The 14,351-nt window shown below is 38.6% G+C and overlaps 1 protein-coding gene across 3 annotated transcripts in view; it reads left to right on the plus strand.

Moving 5' to 3' along the window:
- The window catches only part of LOC120734416 (short transient receptor potential channel 4-like), a 30,654-nt gene extending 19,022 nt beyond the window's left edge, over nt 1-11,632 (plus strand). For 2 of the 3 annotated variants that reach the window (XM_040033242.1, XM_040033243.1), the window contains 9 exons: nt 3,496-3,841; nt 5,132-5,271; nt 5,356-5,556; nt 5,671-5,792; nt 6,125-6,320; nt 6,417-6,608; nt 7,741-7,782; nt 8,198-8,287; nt 8,841-11,631. In XM_040033242.1, the coding sequence (XP_039889176.1) occupies nt 3,496-3,841; nt 5,132-5,271; nt 5,356-5,556; nt 5,671-5,792; nt 6,125-6,320; nt 6,417-6,608; nt 7,741-7,782; nt 8,198-8,287; nt 8,841-9,521 (2,010 nt within the window). In that variant the 3' untranslated portion in view covers nt 9,522-11,631. Of the gene's footprint in view, nt 1-3,495; nt 3,842-5,131; nt 5,272-5,355; nt 5,557-5,670; nt 5,793-6,124; nt 6,321-6,416; nt 6,609-7,740; nt 7,783-8,197; nt 8,288-8,840 lie in introns of all 3 variants that reach the window. The other variant, XM_040033244.1, reaches the window with a different exon arrangement.
- Nucleotides 11,633-14,351: the final 2,719 nt, after the last annotated feature.

Raw genomic sequence — 14,351 nt, forward strand, 5'->3', positions numbered from 1 at the left:
AAAGTGCAAATAGGCTTGTTTACATTTGTGCATTTATCCTCGCATCTGTGTGTGTTTTTGGCTCTGTGCGCTGATGTGCTCCCAGGGTTTAAAAAGGCCATTTATAACAGTTTGAAGAGAAATCTCCATAGGTTTTCTGTCTAAAGAGCTGAACTCACAGAGCGGGCAGCGCTTTGATGCAGCAGGAGGTCAAATCAGATAGATGTGATCAGTAACACATAAACATTAAAGAGCAGATTATCTTCTCTCCCTGGAGCGTTCAAATGTTGATTACTTACATTTTATACAGATATTCTTGGTATAAATGTAGGTGAGGTGAGTAGACTGAAAAATCACAGTACAAACATAAACAGACTGTCTCTTTAATATTTAAAATTGTCTGAGGCAGAGAGGGGAACCCATCAATTTTACATGCAGTAGTTTGACGTTGCCCCCTTGTGATATCTCATAAAAACTGCAATTCAGATTTTCAAGCCATCTTAATGTCCCCATTAAGTAGAAATTAAATTGCACCAAGAGCAGTAAGTGTTGTGTAGGGAGAAACCCATTTGTGCTCAGCTGATCCAGGAGCAAGAATCTGATTTAACAAGTCAGTTTGCTGTGACCAAAAGTTCAGCCTTTGTAAAACTCAGAAATAAAGGGAAGCAATAATTGTATCTCACATATGTAGGTTTAACAAGTTTGCAGTAGTAGGATCAACAGAGGGGCCAGATGGATCTCTTGGGTTTTCTGTCAGGTCTTTACTTGAATTTTTTTTTTCTTGTTTCTTAAGGACATGATTTTCAGATACTGTGTGTCTACTGTAAATAGATTTTTAGACCTCCCACTTCTTTTTTTGTCTTTAATTTTCCCAGGTTCTTGAAGTTTTTTAAGGACGCGCTGCACACAATATCTCTTTGGCATCTTGTTGGTGAAAAATACTATACTTTACAAACTGTTTTATCTTTGTGTTGTGATGTGTTTTTGACAGACTGTTAGTAACAAAGTGTGAAAGATACAACTTAAATTTGTTTCTTTGCTAAATTGTCTCTTATGTTTACACAATATACTATTTAATATCATGAGCTATTTTTTTTTATTGCTGAATGATTCATAGGTCAGTGTTAAGTTGCTTAACAAACAAAATATTCCTTTGAAGGTGGTCAGGTACAAAGACTGCACTGAAAAAGGAGCCAAAGATTTCTGATGAACTCAAAGCCACTTAGCAGCAAATTATAAAGAAATGCTCAAGACTTTTGCACAGTATTGCATAGATGATGGATAGGTAACTGTAGTGTGCACCAAAATCTTCTATAAACTCAAATCTTCCATAATACACACATTTTAACTATAATGACAGATATTAGACGTTTACATTTTTAGATATGTAATTACCCTTGCAACTCTGAGAGAGTAGTGGAGCAAAACAATGGATTTCATATAACCTGTTTTTCAACCTACACCCATCTGAATGCTGTTTGCTTGTCACTGTGTGTCTGTGATAGCGACAAAAAAAACTTTCAGCAGTTCTTTTATGTCGGTAGAGCTGCAGGGGAACATGTCTTTGCCGAGCTAGAAAGCACCAACAGCTCTCACACAGTTACAGGCACTTTCCTGGCATTTTAGGCTTGGTGATAGGCAGTTTGCTGGGAGACATTTTTCAAACTGGACTTGAGATGGTTTGAGCTGTGCAAAAAAGCCACTTAAGGCAAATATGTCACTTTACTGCGGCTGGCTTTTGTAAGTGACTGCGACAGATGAGAAATGGCTCTACAATATTTCAATAGAAAGGTGAACTTTTTTTTATTTAAGAGCAATCAAAGGTACAGCCAGAGAGATTTTCTGTAGAGAATAAAACCTGTTCTTTTAACCTGGCTCTTAAATAAAATAGCCAGCAACATCTTACTTAGAACGCAGTCTTTTAGTTTATACCAGACAATTTAATTCAATCTCAGGCATTTATTACTTTCTAATTTCAGCCCACGTGTTGAGTAAATACTCACATTGATTTCCTATATATCATGTTAATTAGCATAATTTCCTGCCTCGCCATCACTGCCAGTGTTTAATGTATCGTGCTGATTATCGCAACACGTCAAGAAGCCCGAGGAAATAGTGTTTACAGTTCTTAATCAGGATTAAGGTTCTGATGTTTAATTAAAGATGCAAGTTAAAAATAAATTCCTCTGTTTATAAATGGAACACTCAGAACTTTAAAGACCTGAAATGACGCAGGTTTGATGAATAAGTGACAAAAGTGGTTTTTAAATAGTGGTAAATTATATTTATAGCTGTGGTAGAATTTAAGACTTTCTATTTTTATCATTATTACTATTTCTTTTTTACTTCAGTCTGCACCCATGGGTCCACTGCAGTAAGGCCCGTGCTCAAAGAAATCATCTGAAAAGAAAAAGTTGGGACTTTTTCTTCTCTTTATTCTTCAAATACAGTGTCGTTGTCTCTCACACTCACACACACATTCATTCAGTCTCCCCTTTCTCTTTATCCCGCTCTCAAATTTGGTTAAAAAAAAGAAGGAAAAAAAAACGAGTATACCACTTCTTCTTCTTCTCCTCTCATCCATAAAATTCAGCCCTTCCTATCCTTCTGCTCTGCATTTCCTCTCACATTTTCAGGTAAAACTGTAGTTGAAGTATGGAAATATGAGCCATTCTGCTTCAGACCCCAACACAGATAAGGATCTGTGGTTCCCATGGAAACGAGGCTGCAGAGTTGGTGAATTGGCACCCGCCGGTGCTGGTCAACACTTGATATACTGATATGGAGGCTCATCAGGATTTTTCACAGCATTGTGTGCTCCTGCATAATTTGCTTGCATATGCATGCATGCTCATGATGTAACCCTCATTTGTAGCAGAATTTGTTTTGCTTTAACCGGGTATGCCTCCATATACCTACACTCAGGCGAGAAGCACTGAAGCTAATCTGCTTTTCTGATGCATCGCTATTTTAGCGTTACTGAACATTTTATTTCTGCTCACTCACATGCATTCACAGTCATGTTAGGTATTTATCTTTAAATTAAGTTCCAATCATATTCAGACCAGGGCTTTAAGAAAATCTCAGAAAAATCCTATGCAGTCATTCTTTTTTAAACTTGTAGAAATATTTGCGCTGGCCCACCTGCCTGCTTAAAGCCACTTTTGTTTCTGTAAGACAGCCAATATGTTTTTCAGTCTAAAATACTCATGTGTGTACATGATAACCCTTCAATTTTCTACACCACCAACACATCCTACTCAATCTTTTGTATTCCGTTAACTGAAGCTTGCTGCAGGTACTAATTCCAGGATACTGACACAAGGGCATGATGGTCGGTGTAAAACCTTTAAATAGTCTTAGGCTGAGGATGAGTTTTCCAAGCAGGCCTATATGCCTGCTATACACAGCTAATGTAATAAAAGTTATTTTGAGCCATTTAAAAACAAAAAAATCAAACAGCATAGATGAAACATTTAAACCTCTCCCCTTCCCTTCTTATATCCCCCCTTTAAGTTTGTAGCTCAGCCCAACTGTCAGCAGCTTTTGGCATCACGCTGGTATGATGAGTTCCCTGGCTGGAGGCGGCGTCACTGGGCGGGAAAGTTTGTCACCTGTGTCTTCATAGGTCTCCTCTACCCTGTGTTTGCTCTCTGCTACCTCATCGCTCCCAAGAGTCGCTATGGCCTCTTCATCCGCAAGCCCTTCATCAAGTTCATCTGCCACACGGCGTCCTACCTGACCTTTCTGTTCCTGCTGCTCCTCGCCTCCCAGCACATTGTTATCACGGAGCAGAACAGGCAGGACAGGCAGGGCCCTCCACCGACCGCTGTGGAGTGGATGATCCTGCCCTGGGTGCTGGGTGAGTACAGTGGTTTTGTACTCTGCATTAGGATGGTTATACTGTTTGATAGTGTACTGATGGTGAATGTACTGGTGAATTGCTGAAGGTAAAAAAGTAGAGAGCTTATTTGTGGTCAGTTAATGTCACTAAATCTTTAAATATTGGGTTTAAATTACTCTTGCTATGACAACCATACACCTCAGCTGATGTTTCTATGGAAAAGTCAAATCCAAATTTTCCAAACTTCCAAACTTTACAATTGTTAATGGGAACAAGTGATTTTTCTTTAGTTGCTGATCAACTCCAAATACTACACAAAGTAGAACTGGATCAAAGTGCTGAATGAACATTAAGCCTATAAAAAGAGTTATCTTTTCATCCTGCCTCGGGCATCCCAGCAGATTTTGAGCTCAGTGACTAAGTGCTTCTTGTTGACATGCTTTTCTGCCCTCCACAATTTTTACTATTTACTTTTTAGCCATACTACCAACATGACTTTAGGCATTGACTTTAGTCCTTCCATCACCTTTGGTCCAAATTAATCTCTTTAACAACAGCCAACAAATCCAATGGGGGTTGTATCGGAAAGGGTGTCCAGCATAAAAAAAATCTGCCAAGTCAAACATGCAGAGATGCCCACTGTGGCGACCGCTTCTGAATAAGGAAGTAGCTGAAAGTAGCTTTTTGATCAACTGTTTGTAGTTCAGGCATAATGTATTATTATTCCTGATTGGTTTTTTTTCTTTTCCTGCACTGCCATGAGGTTAACTTACTTTTCTTTAGTTTTGAGTTAAATACCATGTGTCCATTGAAAGGGAGATTTTTAATCTCAGTGGGACTTCCATCCTCTATTTATCCAGATAAAATAATGACAGTTGCATCCATTGAAATATCATAAGACTGAGGGTGTCCGTCAAGTAGAATTGTGAAAATGCTTTTTTGATTTTTTAAGCTGTTCAGTACTTTGGTTTATAATCAAATACAAAATTGAATGGCATTTACCACAGCCTTAGCTCTCTTTCATCATGTGTTCGAGCCAGCCTGTAAATGTCAACATGGGAACATTGTAAACTGTGATAATGAAATTTGGTAGACATGTTTGTTTGCTAATGTACAGTAGCTCACATCTCCTCAAAGGGCATGTCAATAAAATAGCCACCCTGAGTCAGGGGTGCTACAGTAGCTGCAGATTGAAGAGAACATAAGGAGTATTTTTATCTTTACAGTCCTCAATGTTTTAAAATAATATGCAATCATATAAAATGCTAATATTGGACACATGCTGTTTTTCTATAATCTAATTTCTAGGATTCATCTGGGCAGAGATCAAGCAAATGTGGGATGGTGGTTTTCAAGACTATGTTCATGACTGGTGGAACCTGATGGACTTTGTCATGAACTCTCTGTACTTGGCCACTATTTCCCTGAAGATTGTAGCCTATACTAAGGTAACCACTAGTGTTGACAATAGACTAAACAGGCTGTGACCTTTCTGTATGCTCAAGTTATCTTTTCTTTTTTTGCTCATCCAGTACAGCGGAAGTAAACCCAGAAACCAGTGGGAAATGTGGCACCCGACACTAGTTGCTGAAGCAGTGTTTGCCATTGCAAACATTTTCAGTTCCCTGCGCCTCATTTCACTGTTCACGGCCAACTCTCACCTGGGGCCACTGCAGATTTCTCTGGGGCGAATGTTGCTCGACATCCTGAAGTTCCTCTTCATCTACTGCCTGGTAAATGTTTGCGCACGAGCAGAACAAAGACAAGAAGTGGAACAGTAAATTATATGTGACAGAAGAAGTGAATGAAGTTACATAATTTCGCCCACACGCTGCATTTCTTTTCAGGTTCTGCTCGCCTTTGCTAATGGCCTGAACCAGCTGTACTTTTACTATGACACTAAGGCTTCAGATGAGAAAGGAAAGTGTAAGGGCATCCGATGTGTGCATCAGAATAACGCTTTCTCCACGTGAGTTTGCATGAATCCTGTCTTGCTTGCTCGAGTAGTGTGAATGTGTGATCTTGTGTGTGTGAGAGAGTGTCAAAGAATCAGAGAGCTGTGTGTTCGTGTATATCGCTGTTACTTGTTACAAAATGTGGGAACTCAGTCAAATTTTCAGTTGCTAAGAAAAGCTGGTGTATTAGCAGAATCTCATTAACACTAAGTGAAGGGTTCCTTCAGTCTTTTTTAAACCATCCTGCAACTGAATATATTTTCAACTAGCAAGGACACATTATATTTACTGCATGTATCTGTACTGTTTAGCAAATTTGGCTTACATCGCATACGTTGTCTTGCAGATTATTTGAGACCCTGCAGTCTCTTTTCTGGTCTATCTTTGGTTTGATCAGCCTGTATGTGACCAATGTGGATGCTGACCACCAGTTCACTGAATTTGTCGGTGCCAACATGTTCGGGGCCTACAACATCATTTCATTGGTGGTCCTCCTCAACATGCTCATAGCCATGATGAACAACTCCTACCAGCACATTGCTGTAAGCACTAATCAAAAACACTGCAAACAGTCATGTAAGTGTAACAGTTCAACCAAGACATTCATTCTTATCAAATATACCTCAATCTGATTTCAGGACCATGCAGACATTGAGTGGAAATTTGCAAGGACAAAACTGTGGATGAGTTATTTTGAAGAAGGGGGTACTCTGCCAGCTCCTTTCAACATCATCCCCAGCCCCAAATCATTCTGGTACCTCATGTGCTGGATCAAGAAGCAGGTGTGGAGGACAAGCTCCAAGCGCCCTGACACCATTGGTACCCTTGGGGTAAGGCTGGTGTCAAATGTGTTTGTATGGTTTTCACATACAGAGAGAGAAAAGGGGGGTTGGTTGGTTTGAAAAATGAACATAAGGAATAATAAGCTGAAAGATTTTATTGCTGTTATCTTTTTAACTTATAACCGAGAAATTCAGTTATACTAATTCATAGTTTGTAAATAAGTTGTGGTTGGAGGTTTATGGCTTTACAAAGGCCATTCAAGGTTTTATCAACTCCAAAACCAGTTGATGTGTGTTTGGGATCATTGTCTGGTTGGAAGACCCAATTGTACAAGTTTCAACATTCTAGTTGCTGATTTTACGTGTAATTGTAAAATTTGGAGGTTCTCCACCTTCATTGTTCCACCCACTTTGTACAATTACCAGTACCACTAGTAGCAAAACAGCCCCAGAGCATGATGCTGTCACCACGCTTTTTGCCTGGTACAGTGTTCTTAGGTTCGAAAGCCTCACCTTCACTCCTCCAGACATACTTGTACCTCTTGTTACAAGCTCAATGTTTGTTGCACCTGACCATAAAACTTTGGTTTATCCGTGTGAGCAGCTGCAATTTTCTGGCAAAGGTGAAAGTCTTAGTTTTGGAGCAGGGACATCTTTCTTGGACCCTCTCAGTCCATGGATGTAAAATATGCTTTACTGTGGAGTGTAACTTGTACTTATATACAAACAAAGTTGTTTGAACTCATAATGTTGAAGCCTGGAGTTGTATAGGAATGGCTTCCAGAGTGCTTCCTGATATGACCAGGCATTTTGTTGGAGTAATAGCAGTGATTGAGAGCTGAATTTCCATGACTTGAGCTGAATTTTATTTAAAAAAAATAATCAGGCAACTTTACTTTGCTTTGTCTTGTATGACACTAAACGAAATAACCCAGTGAAATAAGTGTTAGTTTCTGTAGAAAGTAGAATTTTCACTTTATTGCAGCCTAATTTTAGAGGGAAACTTTTTCGTGTTTGATGGCGCAGCACTCAGGAGACACACATATCGAGCCTCACAGATAGCAGAGTTTACAGAAAAGTGTGATACTGTGAAGAAAAACAAAATATGTTTTAGGTTGTTTTTTTTAACTCATCTCCCACTCTTTCTCTAACCAACCTCTGGCATCTGATGTCTGTGTAGAGGCGAGCTGCAGAGAACCTGAGGATAAACCATCAGTACCAGGTAAGTGCAGTCTCTTTGAAAGCAAGCTGAAAATAATTACAGTCTCTCACCACTGTCTGTGTAAGTGTGTGCGGCAGACACAAATTGGCCTCTTTAGGTTTCCAGCACTCAGTTTTCGTCTGTTCATTTTCTTAATTACTTTTACAAAAGGGGGGAGGGGAGGTGGGGATCAAAGGGTGAGAGGTGGATACACACAGGGCAGGTTCAACGCAGGGCTGACACCCTGAAGCGGACGTTCCATAAAAAGCTTTTATGATGTTTCACAAAATCAGCCAAACAACTGAACTCAGTAGGATTTAAATCACTTTTCATTGTAGAGGAGCATATTTGTCTGTTTCCTGTCTCATTCATTTGAAGTTTGTATTGAATAAAGTTTCAGATCTTTTGTGTTCAAGATTATTCTTAATTATTGTAGGAGGTACTGAGGAACCTGGTGAAACGTTATGTGGCTGCCATGATTCGAGATGCCAAGACAGAGGAAGGCTTGACTGAAGACAACTTCAAGGTAGTCTTCTTGAATGAATATGAAATTATTATGTTTGAGAGTTATTTATCATCATGTTTGCATATTTTTCTTTTGCATTTTGGTTATATTTAATCTTTTTTTCCATTAATGTAATGCGTTGACTGTTAATGCAAATCCTTTAAGGACATGCCTGGAAGTCATCAGACAAACTAATAACAGTCATCTTCTGACAAGATAATGATGATAAGACAATATATATGTGGATGTATGAGGAGATGGTTTAAGTGCTCACTAATCCAGATTTTCATCATAGTTCAAAGGTATTTGAAAGGCATTGTGACTGTTTTTCCTAGACATAACCATGATCATACAAAGATAAATAATGCATCAATTATTAGTCTAGACTACAGGCATTTAGAGACATAGTGTTGCTTTGTCTCATAACTGTTTTTGAGTCGAAGCTAGCTAGCTAGCTACAAAGCTAGCTAGATAGCTTTTTTAGCTAAATCCATACAGCTCAGTGTTTTGCTGATACCAACAGTGGGAGCTAGTAGTTATAAATTTCACAGTCAAGCTGCTCTTTGTTTTTTAGGAGCTGAAACAAGATATCTCCAGTTTCCGTTATGAGGTCATGGGAATGATGAAGACAGGAAAGTCAGCTTTAAATGTGGCAAAGGCCAGTGGCAGCTCAGTGGAATCCAGCCTTGCGTACCCTAATTCCTCACTCAAGGTCTCTGCTTGCCCACAGAGCACCCAGATGAAAAGCAAATTTAATCGATTCAAAATCGCTACATCCATCCTCAAGCTGGGCAGTTCAACAGCTGCACCCAGGCCACCTGAAGCCTCCAATGGTCTACCTAATGGATTCATGTCCCTGGTCTCTGATGAGAGCTCTGGTGAAATGTCAAGCCAGAGGAGAAGCAACCCCAAAGATGTATCTGACTTTGGTTTGTTTCAGAAACACCAAAGGGGCAACAAAGAAGCCTCATCAAGCGCAGCAGAAAGCTCGAGGGAGATGTACTCTTTGTCAGAAGAAGCAGGGGAGTGTGGGGACTCGGACTTAGAGGAACATATCGCTGGAGAAAAGAGTGAGAGGAAACTCCTGGAAACAAAAAAGAAGGAAGAAGTCGAGGAAATTAAGGAGGAGTCGAACAGCAAAAAATGCTTGGACCAGTGTGAAGAAAGAGAAACCGAGGAAAGAGACAAGGATTTAACCTGTACTGACTCAGTAGTTGATGAATGTATGTCTGGCTCATACAAAGACGATGCCTAAGATGTGATGCGATGTGATCAGAACTACAGGCCCAGTAATGCTGGATTGAAGACAGAGAGACTGACAATCAACGTGAGCCTCGAGTGAGAATTGTGAACATGAGTCGAACTTTTCCAGTTATTACTAAACTTATGATCAGCTCTGATCTTTGGAGACTCAGGGAGGCCTTTGGTTTAACTGTTTTAAATGCTGTTATATTAGCAGTGGAAATGCAGCAACATTGTTCGAAGCTCCGTGTAAGCATTACGAGGAATCACATTTAAGGATTACTATATTTCGTTTTTTGACCCCAGAGGTGATTGGACAATAATGATTTCCTGAAAGAAAAAAGCTTTTTCTCCCAGCTTATATGTGCATTTCAGTTCAAATTGTCCTGTTGGTTACCATATAACCGTCTCTCTCTACCTCTTTTTTTTCCCTCTACCCATGAACATTTAACTCTCCCCATCAGTATCTTATTAGAGCAATAGATGTGTTCTGTTTTAGACGTGACTTTCTGCCTTACTCTGTCTGTTTCTGCACTTTACACACTTTAAAATGGCATACAGTTTTTTCAAAGATCGCTCAAACTCTGATCATTGCAACAGCAATTCTGTCAAAGTTTTCTATGCAAGAACTGTGGATCATGATTCTCATCACACTTATTAGGCCGACTGTAAATTCAGCGCTGACAGTTCATCCCAAGTATTTTCTGTAAAGTAGGGCGTGGCCAAACTATCTGAGATATACATTATGAACACAGCCGATAAATTATTTAAAGCAACGTATTATTCAAGTTTTGTCACTCAAGAATAAACTCATTATTTTGAACAGATCTGCTGTTTTTAACTGTTAGTTTAAGATGTCATGTTAGTTCGAATGAATGGCATTATAGAAACTGAAACATAAATCAAGAATAAATATAGAAATACACTCTTAATTTCCTGTCTCCTCTTTTGTTCATTGCAAATCCCAGACAGGCATGAACACAGTAACTGATACTGTCAAAAGTTAACTGTATATCTTCATAGTAGATTATGAGGTTATGCTGAAACAAATGCATATGTATAAAAATAATGAAATGGTTAATAGTTGTTATGCAAACTGATATTTTTTTAATTGGGTCACACAATACCTTTCTATTTAAAGGAGTCAGACAAGCATCACCAAATGGTCTATTTTACTCTTGAGGCTCATAACAGAGCAGCTAGATTATTTACTAGAGATGTGGAATTATAGTACTCTGTAAAATAATTTCTCTATGCTTTCGAGGAGCCTGACTTTCTGGTATATTGTAGTGATTTGCAGTGGTTCTCCAGGTTTTCTTGAGGTCTTTTAAAGTTTGTCTTTGTTTCTTTTGTTTAATGACTGCTTTTTCACTAGTTTTCAGGCCTTGTGCTTGATTATTTTCAGAAGAATGTCTTTTCTTCGTTAAGCCGCTTTACCCTGAGCTTTCAGTGTTCAATCAAGCTTAAAAGATGCACCAACCTCAAGGCATGAATCAGTGTTGTGTCTACAGATAACAAACATTGTAGCTGAGAACCAATTTTGTGTCGTGTCTTTAGGCTTTGTCACTTTGTTACTAGCAGCCTGGCTTTTTGGGTTTTTTTTTTTTATTTATTTTGGGTTTTTTAAACACATCATTTTTGTCATTTTTTGTGGATTTTCTGTATTTTTGACAAATGGCAAAGATAATATAGTTTGGCAGCCATGAAGTAGTATTTTTGTGACTTTCAAAGAGCTATTAGCCAAAAAATGGGCATATCATGTATCTCCTTACTATCTACATTCAGATGAACACTATCTGAAAATCAGTTCTTTAAATGGATGTGGGCCTTCAGCTCACCATATACTGTTTGCAGAGTAGAGGTGGGTTTCAAGTAGTGCTTTGTCATATCATACCATCAGTGATAATACTAGTATAAATTCATATAAAACTATTGTGATATCACTGGTATTAGCAATACCACGCCTTTTCTCTGTAAGGGTGAGCACATTGGTCCAAATATCATTAGTATCAATACCAATGCTGGTATTTGTATCGGATCAGTACTAGCATGATAGGATTGATATGTTGTTTCTATCCTCTAAGTTCAGTATCTAATCCACTCTGTTAAATTGATTGTGTGTTTTTTTGTAAATGAAAAAATATACTTCAAACGTATACTACTTTTTGTGTTGGCTGTCACGTCTGTGTTATAGCCTATAGCACATTTGAACTACAGAAGAGGAACCTTAAGAGAATAATAATCATAATAATGGATTGGATTTATATAGCGCTTTTCAAGACATCCAAAGCGCTTTACAATGCCACTATTCATTCACTCTCACATTCACACACTGGTGGAGGCAAGCTACAGTTGTAGCCACAGCTGCCCTGGGGCAGACTGACAGAAGCGAGGCTGCCTCTTTTTGCTTCAGCAACAGTTGTCGTGAAATGTCATTTCCATTAGTTCACAATCAGTTTCCCAAAACCACACACTGCAAGGGCTAATTTGGCAACATTTTTGCACCACTTTAACATCTCTTCTGCTCCTAAGAACATCATGAGTGTGAACATGTATTACAGTGATTATACACTTGTACAAAAAAGTGGAGAAATGGGGTTTAAGCACTGTAATTAATAGAAAACCTGTGCTCTACACAATGTAACAGTAACTATAGTATGCACTGTCTGCATCATAAAAACACATTTCAAAACTTTTACAATTTCTGTAAAACTATAAAATTATTTAAAATTTCATCAGCTGCCGCATATGTTTCCCCACAGACTGGATATTTTTTGTTTTCTCTGAACTTTCTGTTGCTTTCCTATTTGTGCTGCTTGGCCTCTAATTTCTAATTTCAGTGAACAAGTGACCGAGCAAGTGAAAAGGAAATGAAATATTCAGCAGCTGATGAAATTCTGCTCCATGTGGGATCAAAAGGCTGTACTGAAATGCTCCTGGGCTTATGATAGATCTTCCAACTTGATTGAACCAGGCTGTCACAGACACAGAAACACATGAATAGATATCTCCTAACATTGCATATTTAAATGACTCACAATTATGTGTTTTAACTGCTGAAGTCTTATACAGTAGCATACTCGTCGTTAAGAGCACTGATGTGACTTTTAAATATGACCTAAATAACCTGAAATGTCTTTTACATTTAAAATTGAGTGTGATTTGTTTTCTCAAGGAAATAATTGATAAAGAATTAATAAATAGTAACATTTTGACCATTTTATTTAATTATAAGAAAGAACTATATATATAATAGGAGCAATTTACCTAACCCACAAAAAAAAAAAAAAACATATGTTCAAGGATCTAGCAACCTAAGGACCAAAGTGCAAAGCTTACTAGTGGTTATAAATGTTCACACACTCAGGGTTCTGTTAGATTTATTAGATTAAAGGCTGTGCTGGCTCCTTGTAAATTGTGGCCTGCTCTGCAACACTCAAAGTCTAACATTTACTACCTAGTCAAAACTTACTAATAAAAATGTATGACGTTGTGAAAGGTTTTATGTAAGTCCCTGTCCTTACATATGACTGTACTGACAAATAATTCCCAGTAGGGGGAGACGTCATACATAGCACAAATTTCCTGCAGTGATTCCTGAAGAAGGTAGAGTGACAAATCCAAGCGCTATACTTACTGTATAAAGAACTGCTATAGATACACATGAGCTTCATTTATCGATTTTAGAGGATAACCTGTTAATTTTAAAATACAGTTACAATTACAGCAAAATTTCAAAAACAGCGGACTCAAAGACAGAAAGATGTTTCCAAAGTCAGGAGACTCTTGGAGACTGTTCATCTGTCATTCGTGGAAAGACAGAGGTTGTGTGAGTTCATAAGAGCGAGTACATATTTGCAGTTTCAGAGCAAAGCTGTCTTAACCTTTGTTTTTAAAACATAGTTCTCATCCCAAGCCCTAACCCCCTAACCCCTAACCTTAACCCCCTCTCTTACTTTACTATATTTACTGTAAAAGAATAAAACACGCACTCTTGGCGTATCCGTTTTCAAACAACAGCAATGAAAGAAATGGCTCTTGGTCCAATAAATCAGCCTTGTCTGAGTTGTCTCGACCTGCATGTGTAAAGTGTGAAGCACACCTGTCGAAAAGTCAAGACTGTACACGAGGATGTCCGGAAAGCCTGTATTCATGATTAATTTATTCTTTGAAGCTGTATCAGATCTGGCTTCAATGTGGGAGACAGAGACAGCTGAAGGGAAAAAGTTGAGCTGATAACGATGAACATGACAGCAGGGAGGATGATGGGAGAAGAGGAGCGCAAAAGGGAGTTCACGGGACGTTGATGGAAACGATGAATCAATGTGATAAAAGTTAAAGGGGAGAACGGTGGGGTCCCAGGGGAGGTGTGATAAAAATACAGTCAGGTTTCCTTCAAGGGTGTCAAGTAAAATACCAAACTGTGCAGATTCACCACAGTAGGTCTTCATGCATGATTTACACCTCTATTTTATAGCATTTTATATCAATTTTATTTACATTTTGTTGCCAGAAGTCTCATGAAGAGAGATCAGAGGTATGCTTAGAGCCCGTGTTTAGGTGTTATTGTCAAACTAGTGTTTGGATCTGTATCTTAAAATCTGCTTTTCTTTATGCATCTTTATTGGCATCTTTTTTGATTGCAGTGCAAATTCTGTGGGTGTTAGCCTCAGAAAAAAATGAATCCTCTAATATTTTACATACAATGATCAAATCATCACTGGTTTGCATACTTTAAACACAATTCACAGTTTGGAGACAGGCGGGCACTGCAGCTTGTACAGCAACGTAAAGTTTGAAGTACAGGGTGCCCTTGGTGCTCTGGGATGTGACGGTGGTCTGC

This window comes from Simochromis diagramma, unplaced genomic scaffold (genome assembly GCF_900408965.1).
Source record: "Simochromis diagramma unplaced genomic scaffold, fSimDia1.1 OVJJ01000216.1, whole genome shotgun sequence".
Lineage (NCBI taxonomy): Eukaryota > Metazoa > Chordata > Actinopteri > Cichliformes > Cichlidae > Simochromis > Simochromis diagramma.